The sequence below is a fragment of the Globicephala melas genome, chromosome 9, assembly GCF_963455315.2.
Source record: "Globicephala melas chromosome 9, mGloMel1.2, whole genome shotgun sequence".
Taxonomy (NCBI): Eukaryota; Metazoa; Chordata; class Mammalia; order Artiodactyla; family Delphinidae; genus Globicephala; species Globicephala melas.
The window spans coordinates 1,349,013-1,367,862 of NC_083322.1; the positions used below are offsets into that span (position 1 = coordinate 1,349,013).

Here is an 18,850-nt window from a genome sequence, read left to right on the forward strand (position 1 = left end):
AAAACTCCAATTTTTATCAACTCGACTCTGTCTTTAAAACTTTCAGGATAGGGAGGGTGGGAGGGAAATGCAAGAGGGCGGAGATATGGGGATATATGTATATGTTTGGCTGATTCACTTTGTTATAAAGCAGAAACTAACACAACATTGTAGAGAAATTATACTCCAATAAAGATGTTAAAAAAAAAAAAACAAACTTTCAGTGACCCAGCAAAAATAGATATTCTTCATCATCATTATAACCACTGCAGCTAACAGTGTTTGAGAGCCTACTATGTGCCAGCCCTAAGAGAGACACTTCACATGCATTCATACAATAACCTTACAGGTGAGCATTACTCCTGTTTTAAAGACACAGAAACCGAGACTTCCATAAAGATTAAGTGATGCCAAAAGATATGAGTCAGAGAGCAAACTCAGGTGTGACACGAAAATCTGTACTGTCTTATCACATGACAATGTTTCACATCTTCTATGAATGCCACCTACCAGGCTTGAAAGGCACATACACATTCACGCAATCTTGGGATTAGAGAACATACCATCAGGTCACAAAAGTGTACTTTCTGAGCTTCAAATGGTTACAAGGGAATCCTTGAGCTTAAACCTAGTTTGGGAATCTATTCATAACTATGATGACTCTAACAGCACTTAATTAAACACTCATATAACATCCCATGCATTTTCAAAACACTTATTTTTACTCATTCAGCTGTCTGCTGGGGAAGTCTCAGGAGCACTCCCGCTCTCTGGCAGGTGCGCTGAGGACAGGTGAGTGACTCCTCACGAGGCCTGGAGGCCAGCTTCACATTAGCTCATCCCTGTTTTAAAGGGGATTCATCCCTCGCCCACTGCCTGCCGGAAGCAAATGCAACACTCTCCAAAAAGAAGAGGCCATATTCTAAGCCTGAAGATATCGCTTCAGTTTGGAACATACAATGTCCGGTATTCAACCAAAATAACGAGGCAAAGACAAGAATTTAAAATCAAGAGGACAAACAATAAAAATGAACCCACAGGAATTCCAAACACTGGAGAGGAAACATTATCTTTAAAAATCTACAGTTACGTGCAAGAAATGAAAAGATGAGAGAACTGGGAAATAAAAGAATCAAAGAAAATTCTAGAACGCAAATAGAAACTGAAATTCAGAACTCAATGGATGTACTTAACAATCAGACATCACTAAAAGAGATAATTTGTAAATCAGAAGTTAGAACAAAAGAAAATAGCCAAACCAAAGCATAGGTATTCAAAAGAATAAATATACCGAAAAGAGTACAGGAGACACATGGGACATAATGCAAAGGTCGAACACCTCTGTCATGTGAGTCCAAGAGGAGGAGGAGAGCGAGGATGGAGCAGGGACACAACTGGGAGAGGTGGCTGATTGAGAATTTTCCAGAAAAGATAAAATACACCAACCAATACACAGTTCTCCTGTTTGAGCAGTGGTTTGCAAGTAAGGGCAACTCCCGCCGAGGGAACGTTCGGTAACTTCTGGAGACATCGTGGCTGTCTCAGCAGGGGTAGGGAGTGTTCCGGCATCTAGGAGAGGCCAGGGACGCTGCTAAGCACCCTGCAGTGTGCAGGACAGTCCCCACGACAAGGAATGACCTGGCCACAATGTCAGAAATGCGAAGGTTAAGAAGCCCTGCCTGAGCGTCTGTGCGTCTGCTGTTCCCTTGACCAAGAATGCCCTTCTTCCAGCTTTCCACAGCTTTTCTTTTCCATCCTTCGGAAATCCGCTGGGCTCTCACCAGCTCAGGGACACCTTCCCTCACACCCTACACCCAAAGCCGACCTTCCAAGTCCCCACCTCCGGATCCTGGGGAACACCTGTGCTCCACCGCCCAGCAGCAGACACACTGTTTCATTCCCTGTCTATATACCCAGCCAGCAGAAAAGTACCTGGAACATAGCAAGCTCTCAATTTATATTTGTTAAAGGAATGGATGAATTATTAAAAAACAAAACAAAAAATGACCTAGAAAAGCAGGCCATAGGACACCACAATTGCTGATTAATCAACAAAGTAAAGCCATTTTAAGAAATTACCTCCGAAAGATAAAATGTAAAATAAAGACTAAAATGCCAAATGTCACTATAGCTCCTTTCATTTATTCAGCTTCTTCACAAATAGTTAAGATAACTTGCCTTGACAGAGAGTTTTCTCCTTTTGCTTGACAAAACATGAACACTATACACGAAGACTTTCTACACCTTCTGGAAGCCGTATCGTAAGCAAGTAAGTGAACTGAAAGCCTATTTTCTCCCTCTATTCTGGAAACTGCTCTTTTAGTCCACCTTTCCTACATTGGTTCCAGAATAGATGACCTACCATAAAATCCAACAAATCCAGAAATGTTTCTGAAATTTAACATGCATATAAATACTTAAGTCATGTCACATATAACATACATGTATCTAATATATAAAACAGGAAAACCAAGACTTATTTAGATGCCATGGAAAACGTTTATCTACAGGGACTATTACAAAGCTGTTCTTACCTCCCTCTTTCTTCTTTCTTCCTGAGTACGATGTAAAAGAGAGGCCTTTTCTTCCTAAACACAAAAAAGAGAGAAAAGATAAAGGTTATAATTTCAAACTCTAAAATACTCTCATACAAAAATTATAGAATGTTGTGACCCAAAGGATTCTAGAGATCATCCAATCAAACCGTCTGACTTCGTAAGAAATCTGAGGCACAACAGGCTAAACGGTTCCCTCACCCCCACCCCCACCCCGGGGGCACAGATCTAATTGTAGTATTTCAGTTGTTTTCTAAGAATAAAATCTGATTTCCTTACACACACATTAGTTCAGGTAAAACCGGGGAGACCTGAGTAAGGATCAGGGCACTGTATCAAGGTCAATATCCTGCTTGCGAGCACATACTACAGCTCTGCAAAATACAACCCCCAGGGGAAATTAGGCAATGCAAACAACAGACCTTTCTGGATCATTTCTAACAGCTGCATGGGAGTCGACAATTATCTCAAAAATTTCAGTGAAAAAAATCAATCTTTTATTGTTATCAAAATTTTAAAAATTCTTTTCATCATAAGTAAAACTATATTTCGAATAAAATTACTTGATATGTAGAAGGAAGTGAAATGACAAATGGGAAAGTTAAACATTTCAAATAAAATAAAAATACTTACAGACCACCCTCCTCCCGCCCCAGAACCATTCCAGTCTATACTGTATGGGCATTTTATTTTTGTAAATTTAATCCAAAATAAAATTAAAGGCCTAAGACATCAACATATAAATAATTAGAAAAACTAATAAACCTAAATTTCTTAACACAAACATACAACTCATCAGAATAGAGTCAGAAAGTAATGAAGACAATTTAAAATAATACTTTGATATGTGAAGGGAATACATAACGTGTAGAGAGAAAAGTTTCTGACAAAATTTTCAGCCAAAGACATAAATCCTCCAGATATTTTCCATTACAGAGAATTTCATTTCTTGAACTCAAATAAAAAGTCTTTATCTATCACATGTCAAAGGTCAGAAAAGTATTTTGTTTTTAACTGATTAATTAAAAGGATGAGGAGCAATGGAAAAATCTAAAGTAAAGAGTGCTCAGAGGGCTTCCCTGGTGGCGCAGTGGTTGAGAGTCCGCCTGCCGATGCAGGGGACACGGCTTCGTGCCCCGGTCCGGGAGGATCCCAGATGCCGCGAAGCGGCTGGGCCCGTGAGCCATGGCCGCTGAGCCTGCGCATCCGGAGCCTGTGCTCCACAATGCGAGAGGCCACAGCAGTGAAAGGCCCACGTAACGCAAAAAAAAAAAAAAAAAGTGCTCAGAATTATGGAAAGCTTCTAGATAAAAATACAGCCATATTTCTGGTCATTATCTTTATTTATGAATAGGAGGTAAATATATGTCTGTAGTTTCTCTTCCTTCTATTCCATTTAATCAGATTTAATATATGCTCATTACTTGGTTATAGTTAAAGAGCTAAGATTTCTTAAAATGATACATGCTGTTACAACTATGAGAAAATATACTTAATGTCTGAAATTAAACCCACATTTTACTTTTAAAACAATGGTACATGCCAGCAAAGCAGTCCCCAAAGTGACTTCACACATAAGCTTGGCTGTCACCAATGTAAAAGCCCTGGGGTCTGAGGGCCTGGCCTGTCTGACCACCAGGTCCCTATCATTGGCTTCAATGGCTGCCACATGTAGGGAGTTAAGAAATATTTACAAAATGAACGAATGAACATCTCCTTTAAGTACAGCAAAGGAGTCTAAAAGGAGTAACCATAACAGCTGAAAAGCACTTCTGAATACCTGCAACACAGCACAGAGGACGAAGTACTTTAAAAATCAAAATAGGTACCAATTATCAAGAAGCATAACTGGATTCTCAGTGAATACTTTAAATCTGAAGCATACGCTATGAGATGGCTATGAACGCACCAGAGGCAATGCTGAATGTTGAGGATGAACATCCTTACCCTTTGACGACCTATAGATTAAAATCCTTGGACAGAGGACACCATATAAATGGAAGGTCACTTCTCTTACCTGTGCTCGGGAGCTGTAAAGTTTCCTACTTAAAACAGCTCATTTCAAAAATTATAAAATAAGCACAGCAGGCAAATCCGAAGTCCTGGACACACATACGGAAACCCTTATACATGACTTCAACTGTAGCTTAAAATGATGTGAACGTCTTTCAAAGAGCACTCACGCTCCCTAAGATATATCGGAAAGGACGCTGGTGGGGAGCAGAGGCCACAGAAAAAAACTGGGGTCACCCAAATGTGCCACGAGTTCAGAGGCACGGGGAGCAGCAGGGGGTGAGCGACAAAGGGCCCCGAGTGCCCAGGAAAGGCGCAGTGAGCAATCGCAAAGGCCTGGGACCCAGAGGTGGCCACAAAAAGCCCGTTCAGCACAGAAGGAAAAGTGTGACAGAGCACTTAATCGCTGTCTATTAATTATGTACCCTATCATATGCAGCACCTGAGCTAGCAACCAAATTCCACATCAGAACCGGAGCTTCTTCCTATATTCCCCAACTCAGAGACCGTCTCTGTGCAAAAGACATTCAAACGAGGCACAGGACAGGAATTTATTCTCAACAAATATTGGCTAACTCTTGCGTCATGCTAGGCACTGGCTATTTTAAAAGTAATAAAAGCGTTTGTTCCCAAAGAGCACACAGTCTGGTGGGAGCAGAAGAAGCCAATGAATTGAGCACCCACCATGAGCCAGACACGATTCTAGACACTAGCAATAAAGCAGAGTCAGCAGGAGCGGCCCAGCCCCTGGGAGTGCACACCTCAATACAGGTGGGCACCGGGGACGAGGCAGCGCAGAGAAGGACAGGCACTCCGCCTCCACGACCCAGAGAACTCTCGGAAGAAAAGGTGAATTGGAAAGAAATCTTCGAAGGCTGTGTTCAGAAGGATGACAAGATGGAAAGCATCCCAGCAGAGGCACGAGAGGGGGCGCTGGGCAGGAAGCAGGGCTGGAGGGAGAGGCTGGGCTGACCTCGAGGCCAGCATTGAGAGGGAACGGGAGACCCCCATCTCTGGTTAGGTGAGCCATATACCAAGACAGCATGGGATGGAAGGGAGAGAACGACGAAGTTAAAGTTCACTGACCTTGAGACATCTCTGGGATCGACAAGTCAGTCAACAGGTAATAAAGAACAGGGAAGAAGTATGGATTGAAAATTCAGAGTGCAACTCACCCATGACTTAAGCTTAAACTCCTTCGGTGGCTTCCCACCCTCTACCTGCACAGGGGGCTGCTACGCCTTTAAAGCAAACAAAAACTGCAATATCTACTCTACTCATTTCCTAAAAGACCACTGGACACTAGACGGAACCATCTCTTCTCAATGCTCAATTATTTACATGAACCAAAGTTATGTAAAACCTACCACGCTGGTCTCATTTTCCTACTTCATGGTAGCCTATCTGAGACCGTAATTGGAGAACGACCAGTGTGTTCTAAGGGGTCAAGTTCAAACACAGCCTTGGCGCAGGAATATTCCGGTCAAACACCTCCTCCTCTTTCTCTTGCGCCAGCAGCACGGCATGCCCCCCAACTACCCTCAAGTCTCAAACGCCCCACCCCTCCCCAGCCGGGCCTTCCCTCCTGGCACTGACACACACCTGGCAAGCCCCAGTTCGCCTTAGGTGAGACTCAGCTTAAATGTCTTCTCTTCCATGAAGAGAAGATGACCTCAACTCCTATGCCTCCCCACAATGAACAGGTGAGTTCACGTTCACAGACGGGAACCCAGCACACGGGGCTCAACATGCAGAAAACGACTGTATCTGCACTAGTCAGAATCCTGGAGGCCACACGGGCACCATCCTCAAAGATGTGGCCACCAAATGCCATGGAAGGTCACTCTTCAGCAGGTTACGCCCCACAGGACCAGTCGGGCTGTGGTTACTCTGAAGAAGAGCAGAAAATATGAAAACAAAACAAACCCCATCCCTTAAAACAGCAGTAATGAATGATCAAAGTATGTCAGGCCCAGCAGTCAGGTGGGAAAAATAAAGGCATAGGCCTGATCCTAACTCGCAATTCTGAGTGCCTACACATGGCTCGAACCAGTAAATAACTATTAATTTCTCAAAGTGAAATTTCACCAGGCTGCTAAAAGAGCAAAACAACAAACCCACCACAGTGCACAATGGGAGTCAGCATCCAGGAACTCACCCTAGCCGTGTGGACCAGGGCTAGAGAAGCAGTCCATCCCTGGCGCCCACGCCTGCCTCATCAGAACAAGCACTCCAGGGCTTCCCTGGTGGCGCAGCGGTTAAGAATCCGCCTGCCAATGCAGGGGACACGGGTTCGAGCCCTGGTCTAGGAAGATCCCACGTGCCGCGGAGCAAGTAAGCCCGTGCACCACAACTACTGAGCCTGCGCTCTAGAGCCCAGGTGCCACAACTACTGAAGCCCGCGCTCCTAGAGTCCGTGCTCCGCAACAAGAGAAGCCACTGCAATGAGAAGCCCACACACCGCAATGAAGAGGAGACCCCTCTCGCCGTAACTAGAGAAAGCCCGCAAGCAGCAGCAAAGACCCAACGCAGCCAAAAGAAAATAAATAATAAAAAAGAACAAGCACTCCAGGGAAGCCACAGACTCGATGTCCTAGCTCGATTTTTCTATTGGGTGTTGAAATAAATACTACTATGGGACTTAGCTGGTGGCGCAGTGGTTAAAAATCCGCCTGCCAATGCAGGGGACACGGGTTCAAGCCCTGGTCCGGGAAGATCCCACATGGTGCGGAGCAACTAAGCCCGTGAACCACAGCTACTGAGCCTGCGCCCTAGAGCCCATGGGCCACAACTACTGAGCCTGCATGCCACAACTACTGAAGCCCTCGCACCTAGAGCTCCACAATGAGAAGCCCACACACGGCGCAACAAAGAGTAGCCCCCCCTCATGGCAACTAGAGAAAGCCCGTGCGCAGCAAGGAAGACCCAACGCAGCCATAAATAAACAACAAACAAATAAATAAAACTGCCGTCTCTCAAACCACTAAAAAAAAAATTTGTTAAAAAAAGTTAAAAAAAAATTACCATGTTTTTAAATGTTCTCTCACGTACCACCGGAATCATCCCACTCCATACTCTGGGACAAACACTGACCTACACTAATAAGGCTAAAGCAGGAGCAGACAGGTCACTGTCAGAGGGTCTCTGGGGAGACATAAACAAACAAGGAGATTCAGCCGCTGATAAAGTAGGCATTTCAAATTTGCAGAGAAAAATGTATTATTCAATAAACAGTGTCACAACAACTGAGTAGCCTAAATAAATGACATTGTATCCCTAAGTCTTCACATCAGAATAGATTCCTGATGGACCTGAGATTTATACACAGATACAGCACAATAAAAATACGTGAAAATAATGTGGGGATTGTTTTTAAAATCTCGGTGTGGAGGAAGACTTTTTTAAGAAAGAAATATCACACTACACATTAAGTCTATTAACTTATTTAAGAATGATAAACTTCCTGCATGCCTCAACTAGAGAGCCCATGAGTCACAACTACTGAAGCCCACACGCCTTAGAGCCCACGCTCCGCAACAAGAGAAGCCACTGCAATGAGGACCCCACGCACCGCAACGAAGAGTAGCTCCTGCTCGCCGCAACCAGAGGAAGCCTGCACACAGCAACGAAGACCCAACACAGTCAAAAATAAGTTAATAAATAAATAAATTTATTTTTAAAATAGAAGATCAACAAATAGAAAAATTAGCAAAAGCTATAAACAGTACATAGGGAAATAAACAAAAATATATTTTAAACATAAGAACTTCATCTTTACTCATTTTTAGGAAAAAATGCAATAAAAACACAATGACAGGCTTTTTAACCCATCTAACTGGCAAACTTTAAACCTCAGATAACACTGAGATGAAGATGGACAGCAGCCACTTTCTTACACTGATATGATCTCCCTAGAGGGCAATTTGGAAATATCTATAAGAATAGCCTTTGACCTAGCACTGCTAGAAATTTAACCTACAAATATTATTGGCACATATACAAGTATATGCACCACAGTGCTGTTTAAATTAGCAAAAAAGCTGAGAACAACCTAAATGGCCATTAAAATACATGACAGCTAAATAACTTAACAGAACCCTCATTACATGGAGTATTGTACATAGCTTTTTTTTTTAAATTTATTTAATTTATTTATTTTTGGCTGCACTGGGTCTTTGTTGCTGCACGCGGGCTTTCTCTAGTTGCAGCGAGTGGGAGCTACTCTTGGTTGCAGTGCATGGGCTTCTTACTGCGGTGGCTTCTCTTGTTGTGGAGCACGGGCTCTAGGCACAAGGGCTTCAGTAGTTGTGGCACATGGGCTCAGTAGTTGTGGCACATGGGTTTCAGTAGTTGTGGCACGTGGGCTCTAGAGCGCAGGCTCAGTAGTTGTGGTGCACGGGCTTAGTTGCTCTGCACTATGTGGGATCTTCCTGGACCAGGGCTCGAACCCATATCCCCTGCGTTGGCAGGCAGGTTCTTAACCACTACTCCACCAGGGAAGCCCATACACAGCTTTTTGAAAAATGCAGTAGATCTATTTGTACTGATCTGGAACTATGCCCAGACGTAGTGCTGGAGGGAGAAGCACAGCAGTCTATTCAACGCCCTCTCTAGCGTGTGTTCAAACAAGAGAAGAGTGCACATCTCAGTGATTCCACGCGCGGAAAACAGCTCTGAGAGGACAGGGAAGCACCTGGGAACACAGACTCATTACAAGGATCAGGGACTGGGGGAGTGAGCAGTGGGGTGAAAGGCAGGGAGATGTTCATTTTATTTGAATCTTTATTTTCTACTGCTTGAATTATTATCCAAGTACGTGTAATACTTTCTCACTTTTTTAGAATAAGATACCAACGAAGCTACTCCAGAATGTAAGTTTTTAAAAACAGCTCAACAAAGCCAAGAATAAGTCATTCATTAAGTGGCTGGGAGGAAGAGAACAACAGGGTACCAGTAAAACGCACAATTAGATTTTCATTCTTAACAAATTTTTGGTTTCAATTTATTATAATTGAAAATAGCTTTTACCTTTTAGAGTCTACAGGCCTAGACAAGTTAGGGTTTCCCAGCCCAGTTATATACCGGTTTCATAAAGTACACTGAATCAACTGTTTTTGGAATGACTAAACCTATTGTTCCTATAGCAAACCTGTTGCTTTCAATGCTAATCTCTCACCTCCACAGCTGTGACACTAACCCTATTCATCAATATGTAAACAACAGTAAATTACAGCAAACTTCTCTATTTGATCTTTGAGCCTTCGGCACATTATCTTATCTACTCTGAAAATTAAATATGGCCAAACTTCACAAATACCATTAACAAAGATGTTTTTTAAAGGGAGGAAAATGCTTTCTTCATGCAAATGAATTTAGTGCGAACAAAATGAAGTTTTTTAAAAAGTAAGCCATATGTAGTTTAAATTAATTTCATTAACCATCAGAATCAAAAAAAAATTTATGGTCAAAAATTTGAGTATAGGTCAAAGTAAATGTACATAACATGACAATTTCCATAAAATCAAATGCTCAAATTGACTGCTAACCACTTATAAAAATAAGTTTAGCATGTTTATTAATACCTTGATTTTTTAAAAACTGTGAGATTTCCTTTGTTTCCAAAATATTTGGATTATTTTCCACTAGCAATTTACTCCATTTACCAATGTAAATAGAACAATCAGTTTCACATCTGTTTCAAGTTAGTATATTTTCCCACTCTCATGCACTAACACAATACTAATAGTTTTACACAATTTGAAGAATATTCAAGTAAAATACTTTGAGTTAATTAAAATGTTAAAAGTTACCAAACGTTTTATTTGTAAATAATGCACAACCTATGATCTGTGGATTTTTCCTTCTTTTATAGACCTATAAGAAAGAACCTTTGTTCTTTGAGAAGATAAACAAAATTGATAAACCATTAGCCAGACTCATCAAGAAAAAAAAGGAAGACGACTCAAATCAATAGAAATGAAAAAGGAGAAGTAACAACTGACACTGCAGAAATACAAAAGATCATGAGAGATTACTACAAGCAACTATATGCCAATAAAATGGACAACCTGAAAGAAATGGACAAATTCTTAGAAATGCACAACCTTCCGAGAATGAACCAGGAAGAAATAGAAAATATGAAGAGACCAATTGCAAGCACTGAAATTGAAACTGTGATTAAAAATCTTCCAGTAAACAAAAGCCCAGGACCAGATGGCTTCACAGGCGAATTCTATCAAACATTTAGAGAAGAGCTAACACCTATCCTTCTCAAACTCTTCCAAAATATAGCAGAGGGAGGAACACTCCCAAACTCATTCTATGAGGCCACCATCACCCTGATACCAAAACCCCACAAGGATGTCACAAAGAAAGAAAACTACAGGCCAATATCACTGATGAACATAGATGCAAAAATCCTCAACAAAATACTAGCAAACAGAATCCAACAGCACATTAAAAGGATCATACACCATGATCAAGTGGGGTTTATTCCAGGAATGCAAGGATTCTTCAATATACACAAATCAATCAACATGATATACCATATTAACAAATTGAAGGAGAAAAACCATATGATCATCTCAATAGATGCAGAGAAAGCTTTTGACAAAATTCAACACCCATTTATGATAAAAACCCTCCAGAAAGTAGGCATAGAGGGAACTTTCCTCAAAATAATAAAGGCCATATATGACAAACCCACAGCCAACATCGTCCTCAATGGTGAAAAACTGAAAGCATTTCCACTAAGATCAGGAACAAGACAAGGTTGCCCACTCTCACCACTCTTATTCAACATAGTTTTGGAAGTTTTAGCCACAGCAATCAGATAAGAAAAGGAAATAAAAAGAATCCAAATTGGAAAAGAAGTAAAGCTGTCGCTGTTTGCAGATGACATGATACGATACATAGAGAATCCTAAAGATGCTACCAGAAAACTACTAGAGCTAATCAATGAATTTGGTAAAGTAGCAGGATACAAAATTAATGCACAGAAATCTCTGGCATTCCTATACACTAATGATGAAAAATCTGAAAGTGAAATCAAGAAAACACTCCCATTTACCACTGCAACAAAAAGAATAAAATATCTAGGAATAAACCTACCTAAGGAGACAAAAGACCTGTATGCAGAAAATTATAAGACATTGATGAAAGAAATTAAAGGTGATACAAATAGATGGAGAGATATACCATGTTCTTGAATTGGAAGAATCAACATTGTGAAAATGACTCTACTACCCAAAGCAATCTACAGATTCAATGCAATCCCTATCAAACTACCACTGGCATTTTTTACAGAACTAGAACAAAAAATTTCACAATTTGTATGGAAACACAAAAGATCCCGAATAGCCAAAGCAATCTTGAGAACAAAAAATGGAGCTGGAGGAATCAGGCTCCCTGACTTCAGACTATACTACAAAGCTACAGTAATCAAGACAGTATGGTACTGGCACAAAAACAGAAAGATAGATCAATGGAACAGGATAGAAAGCCCAGAGATAAACCCACACACATATGGTCACCTTATCTTTGATAAAGGAGGCAGGAATGTACAGTGGAGAAAGGACAGCCTCTTCAATAAGTGGTGCTGGGAAAACTGGACAGGTACATGTAAAAGTATGAGATTAGATCACTCCCTAACACCATACACAAAAATAAGCTCAAAATGGATTAAAGACCTAAATGTAAGGCCAGAAACTATCAAACTCTTAGAGGAAAACATAGGCAGAACACTCTATGACATAAATCACAGCAAGATTCTTTTCGACCCACTCCCTAGAGAAATGGAAATAAAAATAAACAAATGGGACCTAATGAAACTTAAAAGCTTTTGCACAGCAAAGGAAACCATAAACAAGACCAAAAGACAACCCTCAGAATGGGAGAAAATATTTGCAAATGAAGCAACTGACAAAGGATTAATCTCCAAAATTTATAAGCAGCTCATGCAGCTCAATAACAAAAAAACAAACAACCCAATCCAAAAATGGGCAGAACACCTAAATAGACATTTCTCCAAAGAAGATATACAGACTGCCAACAAACACATGAAAGGATGCTCAACATCATTAATCATTAGAGAAATGCAAATCAAAACTACAATGATACCATCTCACACCAGTCAGAATGGCCATCATCAAAAAATCTAGAAACAATAAATGCTGGAGGGGGTGTGGAGAAAAGGGAACACTCTTGCACTGTTGGTGGGAATATGAATTGGTACAGCCACTATGGAGAACCGTATGGAGGTTCCTTAAAAAACTACAAATAGAACTACCATATGACCCAGCAATCCCACTACTGGGCATATACCCTGAGAAAACCATAATTCAAAAAGAGTCATGTACCAAAATGTTCACTGCAGCTCTATTTACAATAGCCAGGAGATGGAAACAACCTAAGTGTCCATCATCGGATGAATGGATAAAGAAGATGTGGCACATATATACAATGGACTATTACTCTGCCATAAAGAAAACGAAATTGAGCTATTTGTAATGAGGTGGATGGACCTAGAGTCTGTCATACAGAGTGAAGTAAGTCAGAAAGAGAAAGACAAACACCGTATGCTAACACATATATATGGAATTTAAGGGGAAAAAAATGTCATGAAGAACCTAGGGGTAAGACAGGAATAGAGACACAGACCTACTAGAGAATGGACTTGCGGATATGGGGAGGGGGAAGGGTAAGCTGTGACAAAGCGAGAGAGTGGAATGGACATATATACACTACCAAACGTAAAATAGATAGCTAGTGGGAAGCAGCCGCATAGCACAGGGAAATCAGCTCGGTGCTTTGTGACCACGGAGAGGGGCGGGATAGGGAGGGTGGGAGGGAGGGAGACGCAAGAAGGAAGAGATATGGGAACATATGTATATGTAAAACTGATTCACTTTGTTATAAAGCAGAAACTAACACACCATTGTAAAGCAATTATACTCCAATAAAGATGTTAAAAAAAAAAGAAACTTTAAGAAAATATAACAGCAACCAACTTCACATACATGCAAATATTTAAAAGTGCATCAAAATACAGTAATAAGTTACTAAAAATCATATTTATAAAACAATGTACAATATGATTCCCAATTCAAACACTATATAGAAAAAAGACTAGAACAAAATTTATACACATATTAACATGTGTAAAGAGCATAAAATGTGAAAAGAGCTCATTTAAAAACCAAAGGACTTCCCTGTTGGCGCAGTGGTTAAGAATCCGCCTGCCAATGCAGGGGACACGGGCTCGAGCCCTGGTCTGGGAAGATCCCACATGCTGCGGAGCAACTAAGCCCGTGTGCCACAACTACTGAGCCTGTGCTCTAGAGCCCGTGAGCCACAACTACTGAGCCCGCGTGCTGCAACTACTGAAGCCCACGTGCCTAGAGCCCGTGCTCTGCAACAAGAGAAGCCACCGCAAGGAGAAGCCCGCGCACCACCGTGAAGAGTAGCTCCTGCTCAACACAACTAGAGAAAGCCCATGCGCAGCAATGAAGACCCAATACAGCCAATAAATAAATTTATTTATTAAAATAATAATAAAGTACCAAAATAAAATGCAATAGTTTATATCTCATTACAATAAATTCCAAAAAACCTTCTTTTCTTTTTTTTTAAAGACCTTCTTTTCCTACACCAAAACTGTGTCTTAATTATGGCACTGTTTTACTAGCAAAACCCTGGAAACAACCTGCACATATACATCTATCAATAGGAAAGTGGTTCTATGATACAAACCATTCAGTGGAATATTATGCATCCATGAAGAGAAACTACATCTAAAGGTGCTGGTGTGGAATCGTCACTAAGACACAGTGCTGAGGAGAACAGTAGCTCTCACTATTATTTAAAAAGCTAGGGGCACATGTTTATTTATATTTAATCTAGTTTTGAAAAGATTGAGGAACTGGTAAGAATGAGGACGTCTGGAGTCTCAGTGAGAGGAAGACTTCATTATATGCCCTTTAAAAGAGTCTGTTTTTATAACTTTTTCAATTAAAAAAAAGGTAACTTGTTTTAAAGGCCACTGACTGGAGATTAGAAATGGAAACGTTATTAGACCAAGGAAGATTAGTGATAATCTAACTTTCTCATTCTCAAGAATTATGACTTTCCCATTACAAGATGTGGAAACGAGAAGCCCAGAAGAGGTGAATAAGTTGCAGACAATTGGTTAGGAAGATAAGCATTTTTTCAAGCCCACATTTTACTTTTCACATTTCACCTTTCACAGTAAAGATGTGCTATGAACTGTGCTGCCTGCCAACACACTGCAGTTTACTAATGTTCCTAAAAAAGTTAAAGAGAGCGCTAAAGCCGCATATCATAAGAAAAATTAATTCAAGAAGACAGAGGATTGTTAAAGCCATCCTTTCAGTGCCTGCAGGACATGGTCCTCAACTTGTCAAGCAGTTAAGGGAGAGCTTAAGCAAAGCGAGAAGCAACACAAGACGTGCAGGCTACACAACATCCAACATCCAGACCAGGGTTCACACACTCCACTAAATGATCTGGAATCTCTGAGCCCTGATTTCTTCCTCTACGGGACGCCACACCTCCGCCTCACAGAGAAGGAGTCAAGAAGAGGTGAGAGCATACAACAAGCAGGAGGACAAACCTTGAGGGGTGCAGTGTAGGTAACTAACAAAGAAGGAGAGAAAACAGAAACACCCTGGAGACAAAGTGCCCTCGGAGGCTCCCTGCAACTGCACAGATGCTAAGGCAGCACTTAACTGCTAAGACCAGGGAATGGAAATTGATATAATTTTTTCTAGAGAACAAACCATATCAGAAGCCTATGTGCACACTGACCAAGCAATTCAGCTTCTTTCTGCAATGTTTCCTAAAAAATAATTATAATCATTGGCTATAAAGATGTTGTTCACAACAAAATAGAAACAACCTAAATGTCCAAAAGTAAAGGATGAACATGTATACTTCATCATACACAGCTCATACAAAGAACATGCATGGTAATTTTAAAAAGAAAACGAAATTTTAATTTTAGAAAATAGACTGAACGATTGGATCCTCAGCTTTGGAATAACCTAAAGTTTATATAAATGTCTTATGGTCAGTACACAGGATACAGTCACAGCTATAGCAAATAAAACCTCAAAACCAGAACAAAAGGTCTGAGGTCCTCCGACAAGCCCTGCTTTCCTAATGAGCTCTGCTCTGCTCATGGCCTACTGTCTGCGCACACTGCCACGCCTGCTGGCTGGCCACGCACTGGTCCCAGCAGCACCTCTCCCTTGCGTGCCCCTCTTCCTGTTTCTGTAAACGCTGGCGTCCCTCGGAGTTTTGTCCTGAGCCCACATGTCTTCTCAGCAGAACATTTTCCAGAGCATCTCACAACTTCAACTGTTACCTACTGATGGACCCACGGACTCCCAGTCTCTACCTGAAGCTCCGGACTAGCACCCCACCTGCCTACTGAGCAAACCCAAGCATTTTACGTTGAACACATCCCTAGGAACTCAGCATCGTGTTGGATTATGGGGTCACTGTCCACTCCTGTCACCCCAGACTGACACCTGACGTGATGCTTGCCCCCAGAGCTCATCAATTCTGGCTCCTCGACAGCCCTGAACCCCTCCACTCAGTTCCTGCTGCCTGCTTCAGGCCCTCACTACTCCTCTGCACAACTACAGCTGCCTGTCTCTCGCCTGGTGTCCAGCCCCTGCACTGCCCCACAATCGTCCCTCTAAAACCTGAGTTTGCTCAGGGTCACTTCACTGCTTCAAAAGCCGTCAGTGGCTCCCAAGGTGCCCCTTTATGACCTGGCCCCTGACTGCCCATCTCCCCAGCCTTCTCTTGGCCCACCCCCACTCCAGCCAGCTGCAGTCTGTAGGTGACTGCCACCTCTCCAGGGTGGACACCTCTGTCCGTGCGGATCCTCCTAACTGGTGGCAACAGCGTTCCACCTGTAAGCAGTGCTAAGAAGCGCAGTCCAGCACACAAGAGCCGAGGGCGCTGACATTATGCTGCCCGCCCGGGGCCCTGGAAAAGGAGGGAAACAGGCTTCCTCCCTCCGTTCCGGCACAAGGCGCCCCGAGCAGCTCTCAGATGGCCAGAAATTTACTTCGATGCTCTCCTACTTCACTCCCTCTCTCCAATGGCCTGATGCATCTACCTCCTGCCCTATCTATGGCTGTCAAAGCGACAAGCCAAACACTTTCATTCCCATTTACTTACTCCTCTGTATATTCTCCCCTTTTCTCCAAGGGTGGTTGGATTAAAAAGGTAAATGATCTAAGTGAATTCAAATGGCTGCAAATAAATGGCAGCCTCTCAGGATTCTGAGGCTTTTTTGAGGAAGATGCTTAACTCAAATAAACTGCCTAACAGATAACATTTCAGGTAAGACCGTGCAGGAACGCAAGAGCTTAACAGCTCACAGGAAAGGCCAGCTCGCAGTCAGGCAGCCTCACCTGGGAGAAGGGAATTTTAAGTCAGTTCTCTATTTCACCAGTTTTCTAAGCTGTTCCTAGTTTACCAACTTCTTTCCTTGCTACATTTCCAAACTGGTGGAGTTTGATTCCTCTCACCTTGAGTGTGGACTGGATTGACAAATAAAATAGGACAAAAGTGACAACGTATGACTTTCAGGACTCCCTCGTAACAGGCTTTGCCTCGTTCTCCCTGCTCTCCGTCACTGGCTCCGGGGAAGCCAGCTGCCAGGTCAGGAGGACACTCAAGCAGCCCTAAGGTGATGTCCGAGTGGCAGGAGCTGACAACTCCCGCCAGGACCCATCACTGGCCTCCAGGCACAGGCATGAGCCGGTCCCACAGTGGCTCCCCCAGCACCGGGCAAGGCTTCCGATGCCTGAGCCTCCAGAGACCCCAGGCCAGAACCACCCTGCACGCTGCTGTCGGATGCCTGCCCCACAGAGCGGAGTGAGAGGACAAAACTGTGCTGCTTAAGCCACTAGATGCACAGAGAACTAGACCTCTGTTCATCGGAAATTAGGACACTGGTAAAGCAGAGATCATGACCGTTCAGATTAACATAATTTAAATGCAGACTGCTGTTTTGCAATCTACTTATTTCCACTAACAATGACACAGTTTAATACATAGAATGAGTAGACATCAATAAATGATAAATAGTAACAAATATAGATCATGACCACTTTAAACAGTTGTATAGTGCCCCACCGCACTGCTATACCATTTAACAAATTTCCTATTGTTAGACATTTAGATTGTTTTGAATTTTTCAATACTACAAGTAATGCCACAAACATCATCTTTTCTATCTCATGCATCTATCCCATGCACCTGTCAAATTAGTTTCTTAGAATAAATTTCTAAAAGTAGACTTACTGGATTTAGAGGGGTCATACCTGTTGACGACTCCCGATGCGTGCTGTTAAACCATCCCCCAGGTAGGTTGTGCTGATTTACGCTGCCACCCCCCCCCCCAGCAGGCGTCTCCAACTTTAACTTGGTCACCACTGAAGGTGATGGGCCCCGGAGGCACTCGGCCAGAAGGAAGCTCCTGCCCCTGCCTTCACGCTCACAAGCGCCATAGGCAACAGAAGGCGTGACGAGGCCGCGGCCGGAGAACAAGGACACAGCGGAATGAAGTAAGGGTCATGGTCAAAGAACAAAATGCTTAACTTCCAAACTCCTAGATGCCCGCATTCTTTAAAGTTATAAGAAAAAAGGGGAAGAGACAGAGGAAAACTCTTTACTGCTTTTGCAATAACCTCTTTTGAGGGCTCTTCTACAGTCCTACGAGGTGACCTGTTTATTACCTTAGCTAAGAGACCTAGTTGACAACTAACTGTAACTCCAGAAAATCAGCACACGCTGGAGTGTGCAAAGCCAGACAGGACTAGGGAAGGCAAGCCAGGTAGGTGCCTGAGCACAAAATTTAAGGAGGCACTCACCTCAGGGCCATGAACCCAAGTGCCACCTTAAGCAACCTGCACCTATGCATCTCCAGTCAGAGCCTCCTTAAATTTTGTGCCCTACGTGCCTTGCTTGCCTCACCCTAGACCCTGATTAGAAGTCCAAAGAGAATTAGACAAAGTCTCAGCCCTTCCATTCTGCTTGGTTTCCCTAGGAACCAGATCAAGAATTCCTGACCTTATATGCTACAGAGAACTACAGTGTTCTGGTCCCGTATGTGAAGAGTATGGAAAATCATATTCAAGAGAACAGATGTGGGGCTGCTAGATAAAACAGGAAGGTAATGATACCAGTTCTGACAGTAAATCTTAAAATCTGATTTTGGAAAATGTTTCTACTTTACTTCATGTCAGACACGTAAAAAACAGTTT

General features: G+C 42.3%; 1 protein-coding gene across 2 annotated transcripts in view; it reads right to left on the reverse strand.

Moving 5' to 3' along the window:
* Nucleotides 1–18,850, reverse strand: part of UBE3C (ubiquitin protein ligase E3C) — a 117,722-nt gene that overhangs the window by 91,197 nt on the left and 7,675 nt on the right. For both annotated transcript variants that reach the window (XM_030854353.2, XM_030854352.2), the window contains exon 2: nucleotides 2,514–2,567. In XM_030854353.2, the coding sequence (XP_030710213.2) occupies nucleotides 2,514–2,567 (54 nt within the window). The remainder of the gene's footprint in view (nucleotides 1–2,513; nucleotides 2,568–18,850) is intronic.